This window comes from Hemitrygon akajei, chromosome 11 (assembly GCF_048418815.1).
Source record: "Hemitrygon akajei chromosome 11, sHemAka1.3, whole genome shotgun sequence".
Classification (NCBI taxonomy): Eukaryota; Metazoa; Chordata; class Chondrichthyes; order Myliobatiformes; family Dasyatidae; genus Hemitrygon; species Hemitrygon akajei.
Genome location: NC_133134.1, coordinates 59,372,481 through 59,378,480, shown reverse-complemented (window position 1 = coordinate 59,378,480; position 6,000 = coordinate 59,372,481). Strand labels below are relative to the sequence as shown.

Here is a 6,000-nt window from a genome sequence, read left to right as displayed (position 1 = left end):
CAATAATAATGATAAATATAAATGAAAATATAGATTATACATACAGGTAGTGCAATCCAAGTAATAGTTAGCCGACAGTTAACCGGCAGTTAACTGTTCAGCAAAGTGACCGCAGTAGGGAAAAAACTTCTCCAGTGCCTATTAGTCTTAGTCTGGAGGGATCTGAAGCGCCTACCAGACGGAAGCAGATCAAACAGTCCGTGCGCAGGATGGGAGGAGTCCTTTATGATGTTCCCCGCCCTCTTCTTCAACCTGGAAGAGTACAGGTCCACAATAGAGGGCAGGGAGGCTCCAATGATGCGCTCGGTAGTCCTCACTGTGCGCTGTAGTCTGGTTCTATCCTGACATCATATGTGCTATGTTTTCCTTGTACTATGAATGACTGTTGATACTGTGTTTTGCACCTTGGCCCTTGAGTAATGCTGTTTCAATTGGTTGTATTCATGTATGGTTGAATGACCCTGTCACTCTCTCAATGAATGGGTATTAAATTCCCTCAGCGCGTGGCTACACTGCGTCCCTTCTCTTCTCTGATTCGCTCATTGAGCAGAGTCATCTCTCCGATTGGATGAAGTATCTGTCAGTCATATCTGAGACGACAGCATGGCATTGCTTTTAGCTGAAAAGATGCAGACAAAAATTTAAACAGAGCTCTATGGGTTTTCCTCTATGTACCCTCGACCTAGTTTGAAGTTTTATGTTTTAAATAGCTGAATTTTAACCTTAGACTCTGCAAAGCCCGAAAAGGTGATAGCGGCACCATAACTCCCGGATACAGCGATTGGATTGGTGGCCTGGCTGACGCAAAGGTGTAAAACGCTGGCTTCCTATTGGTCAAACGCTTCAGTGGGGCGGGACGTATGAGATTCTCCGCTACTATTGGTGCGGAGGGAGGAGGGGTGGAGCTGATTGGCTGCGAGCGGCGTGAGCCGGGAGGGCGAGGATGAGAGGAATGTGAGACGGGTTCCCGGCGGCAAGTCTGCAGCGCCGATGCGTGTGAGCGCGTTTCCAGGGGCGGCCTGAGGCATTTCGCCGCCTCACCGCACGGAAGTCGCCCACTTGCCCGGGCCGGGGCCGGCGCCGGCGGGTCAGCACATCTCCATCGTGGGCGACATTCCACTGCCCTCCTAACAACCTCCCTCCCTCCCTGTCCCCGCCTGCCGCACTCATGAACCCTTGCGTTGTCAGGAGTAGCTGAATAATCTGTAGCTCCAGTATGTCTCTTTCCAAAGGTAAGTTTGAGGCTGACAGGCTGGACTCCGACCCGTTGTTCAGACATCATAGTGTGGCAAATCATATCTCTGGCTAATATTCTTAACATTCTTTAATGTTAACCTGTTATCCTTGGCTTCCTAACCCTACTTATCTGTGTAACTCTAACTCTATCTGTGTAGAGTTAATTGGTGTGTATAGGTAACACATGTATGTGTACGTTGTAGGATGGCATTGATTACATTTTAATTTTCAAGCTGTAGTTCATATGTAATTGCCTGATATAGTGGGTTTGATTGCTTACTTTTGGATAATATCTGTGGGTACTAATTAATGTTTCAATAGGCTATTTAAATAAGCATGAAATGGCTGCTTTCAAGTAACTATATTAACATTTGCATGTAGAACTGTGCTTTATTAGGTAATAGTATAGTACAGCTGGAATTAAAGAGCAAATCCAGAAAGTAAATGCTTGTCTTTGCAAACAAAATATCATTAATTCAGCGTCTGTGGTCACTTACTGTTATGCTTTGTGTATTATAAATGGAACGATAAAAGGAAGTGTCTGTCATGCAGATGGATCATCGGGAGGCACTGTATGCCGTGTTACTGCATGTTTTTATTACATGGCTCTACTGTCACCATGGTCATGAGTCATCAGTGAGTTTTCCTGAATGGACTGGGTGACTCATCCGCATGGTTAATGGCACAAGAAGGTGCCCACAAGTTTGAACCTTTTATAGAATGTGATTGTAGGTTGGAATATTTCCTGTTCACTTGTGGAATGTTTAGATTGTTGTCAGGAGGCGTTTTAACAGAATCAGATTTATCATCACCGACCGACATGTATAATATTAAATTTGTTGTTTTGTAATAGCATGTACTGGGCAAAGTCTTAAAGTTAAAAAAAGCAAAACTTTTCTTAGAGACTTCCTTGTAAAAAAAAAACCCATGGAAATATTAGGAATTTGAAATAAAAGCAGAAATGCAGGAAAAAGAACAGTTCAGGCAATGGGGTGAGGGAGCTAGAGAAACGAGTAATTCATTATGAGCAGACAATACAAATATGTGTAGGAGAACACTTTGGATCTAGTGATCATAATTCCATTAGTTTCAAAATAATTAAGGAGAAGGGTAGGATTGGTCCACAGGTTGAAATTCCAAGTTGGAGAAATGCCAATTTTGATAGCACCAGGAAGTATTGGGATAGATTGTTTTCTGGCAAATGAATGCTTGGTAATTCAGGGGTCTTCGGAAGTGAAATTTTGGGAGTATGATGTTTGTATTTGACCTGAAGAAAGGTCTCGGCCAGAAACATCAACTTCATTTCCGTAGATGCTGCCTAACCTGCTAAGTTTGTCTGGCATTCTGTGTTTGCAAGTTTGTATGTTCCTATTAGAATAAAAGGTAAGGCTAGTAAGTTTATGGAATGGAGGGGGAGAGGGAGGAAGGCTAAAAGAAAGCTTGAGGTTGCTCAAGATGGAGAATCCCAAGGGCTTCAACAGATATATTAAGAGTAAAGGGAAGCAATTGGTCCACTGAAGATCAGTGTGGTCACCAATGCCTGGAACCAAAAGTGGGGGAGATTTTAAATCTGTATTTTTCTTTTTGCATCTGTTTTACATGGGGGATGGAGTCAGAATTTATAGAACTAAGGCAAAACAGTGGTGAGGACACGGACTGTATCTGGATTACAGAAGAGGAGGTACTTGCTGTATTGAGACATATTAGGGTGGATAAGTGCCCAGGGCCTAACAAGTTCCCTTGGATCTTGTGGAAGGCGTCATTCCCTGACGGTGTACCTGGCGCAGCACTGAAAACCTTTGCTAGCCAACTGGCGGGAGTGTTCAAGGACATCTTCAGTCTTTCATTGCTGCAGTTGGAGTGTGGATGCTGCTTTTCTGTGACAGCGCTCCTTGTAGATGTACTCAGTGGTGGGGAGGTCTTTACCCGTGATGAACTGGGTTGTATCTGCTAACTTCTGTAGGATTTTCTGTTCTAGGGCATTGGTGTTTCCCTTACCAGGCTGTGATGCAACCTGTTAATGTACACTCCACTACACATCTACAAAGATTTTTCAAAGTTTTAGATGACTTAGTGAATATTCACAAACTTGTAAGAAAGTAGAGGCACTGGTATGTTTTTTCATAATGCCACTTGCGTGTTGGATCCAGGACAGATCCTCTGTAATGATAACACTGAGGAATTTAAAGTTGCCGACCCTCACCACCTCTCATCCCCTGATGTGGACTGGCTCATGGACCTCTGGTTTCCTCCTCCTGAAGTTAATGATTTCCTTGGTCTTGCTGGTATTGAGTGAGAGGTTGTTGATGTGTGGTGGAGAGTGCACTGACTGGTTGCATCATAGCCTGGTATGGAAACACCAATGTCTTTGACAGAAAATACTACAAAAGTAGTGGATACAGCCCACTTCATCGCAGGGAAAACCTTCTCACCATTGAGCACATCTTCATGAAGCGCCGTTGCAGGAAAGGAGCATTAACTATCAGGGACGCCCACTATCCAGGTCATAATCTGGAAGAAGGTACAGGATCCTCAGGACTCGTCACCAAGTTCAGGAACAGTTGTTAACCCTTAACCACCAAGCTCTTGAACCAAATGGGTAACTTCACTTGCCCCATTATTGAATTGTTCCCACGACTGGATTCACTTTCAAAGACTCTTGAGATTTATCGCTTATTTATTATTTTTCTCTTTTGCATAATTTATCTTTTGCAAATCGGTTATTTTTCCATTTTGTTGGTTGCGGTCTTTTATTGATTCTATTATAGTTCTTGGTTTTATTGAGTATACCCACAAGAAAACAAATTTCAGGATTGTATATGTGACATATATGTACTTTGATAATAAATTTACTTTAAACTTTGAGTAGAGCAGGGGACTAAGCACACAGCCTTGTGGTGCACCTGTGCTGATGGAGATTGTGGAACACTGAAGATCAACCCTGTGCCCACCATATTGATGCAATTGTAAAGAAGGCACAGCAGTGCCTTTCAGAGTACTTCATGGGGAGTCTCAGAAGACTTGGCATGTCATCAAATACTCGAGCAAATTTATTCAGATGTGCTGTGGAGTGCATTCTAACTGGTTGCATCACTGTCTGCACAGGATTGGAAAAAGCTGGAGAAAGTTGTAAACCCAGCCAGCTCTGTCATGAACAGTAGCCTCCTCAGCATCAAGAACACCTTCAAAAAGTGATGCCTGAAAAAGGCAGCATCCATCATTAAGGACCCCCATCACCTAGGACATGTCCTCTCATTGCTACCATCCAAGAACTGGTGCAGGAGCCTGAGGACACATACTCAACATTTCAGCAACATCTTTTTTCTCTCAGTCATCAGATTTGTACATCACTATTTTTTTAAAAAAAGCTCTCTTTTTGCACTACATATTTAATTTAAGTTGCTTATTGTAATTTGTAGTTTTATTATGTAGTACAATCTACTGCTGCTGCAAAACAACAAATTTCAAGACATACGTACACAACACTGGAAGAACTCAGCAGGTCAGGCAGCATCCGTGAGAAAAGAGTAGCCGAGACCCTTCATCAGGAATGGGGTTTTTCAATATTTCAAGACAAATTGTATGCCAGTGATATCAAACCTGATTCTTGTGCACCCTCCTCATTATCACTGCTAATATGGTTTGCCGGTTAATATGCAAATGGGTCCCCCACGATTATGATATTGCCCTCTTTATTTCCATGTTTTAATTGTCTAATTTATGCACTCTTATTACTTTTACAGTTTGGGGACCTATCTACAACTCTTGGCAATGCTTTGTCTTTATTCCATCCCTGTATTCTCTCCACCCATACCCTCTGCAGCTTAAAATAAATGCTTGCTTTCTCATTTTCCTGGTTATAATGAAGGAACTTTGAGTTGAAATATTGACTCTGCTCCTTTTCCTAACATAATGATATTCCTGAATCTGTTGAGAGCTTGCAGCATTTTCTGCTTTTGGTTCCAGCAATGTTTTCTGCCTTTCTTAGCTCCATCCAGATTGATTCTGCTTGATTTTCTGAGCCACACTTCTTCCTCTTTCTGCTTTTATCCTGCACTTCAAAATCAGGGCTGCAACACTTTTCCTTTTTGCTTGTTTCTTCTCAATATAAATGAATGGTGCATGCATTCTGATAAATAACTGCCTCAAGGAGGAAAGAATCTTGAGTGCAAAGGAAAAATATGACAGTATTATTAAAATTAATTCCATTCTCTTAATTCCATTTTATACTTATTATTTTTCTCCTGTATGTGGTAATACTTCATACAGGCAGTCCCCGGGTTATGTACGAGTTCCGTTCCTGAGTCCGTCTTTAAGTCAGATTTGTACGTAAGTTGGAACAAGTATATCCGGTATTATTTAGCATCAGTTAGTCAAACATTTGTCTTAGTATATAGTATATATTTTACCTTTCTATGCATATAAAACACTTAAGAAACGTATGTATTCCAATGATTAAACCACTGTGTTGCTTAGTAATAATTGTAGCTTTCATCGGGTCAAGGCCTTTCTCATGCTCCATTATGCTCACTTTATCCGTTATCCTTTAAAATTATTCTGATCGTTGACCGACAGTCGCCTAATGCTTTTCCAATGACCGATGACATTTCACCTCTTTCCAAATGCTTTATTATTTCCACTTTATTTTCAATCGCGATCGCTTCCCGTCAATGGAACAGAAACACTGGGGGCGGCAGGTCCCGAGCTGCGCCAGCTCCCGAGGTCCACTGGGTCCTCAGGACCACCACACTGAATTCCCCGGGT

General features: G+C 42.1%; 1 protein-coding gene across 1 annotated transcript in view; it reads left to right on the top strand.

The window, feature by feature from the left end:
• The first annotated feature begins 931 nt into the window (after positions 1 to 931).
• The window catches only part of LOC140735652 (dual specificity mitogen-activated protein kinase kinase 6-like), a 167,575-nt gene continuing 162,506 nt past the window's right edge, over positions 932 to 6,000 (top strand). Inside the window, exon 1 of the mRNA XM_073060950.1 lies at positions 932 to 1,232. Coding sequence (XP_072917051.1) covers positions 1,217 to 1,232 — 16 coding nt within the window. The 5' untranslated portion in view covers positions 932 to 1,216. The remainder of the gene's footprint in view (positions 1,233 to 6,000) is intronic.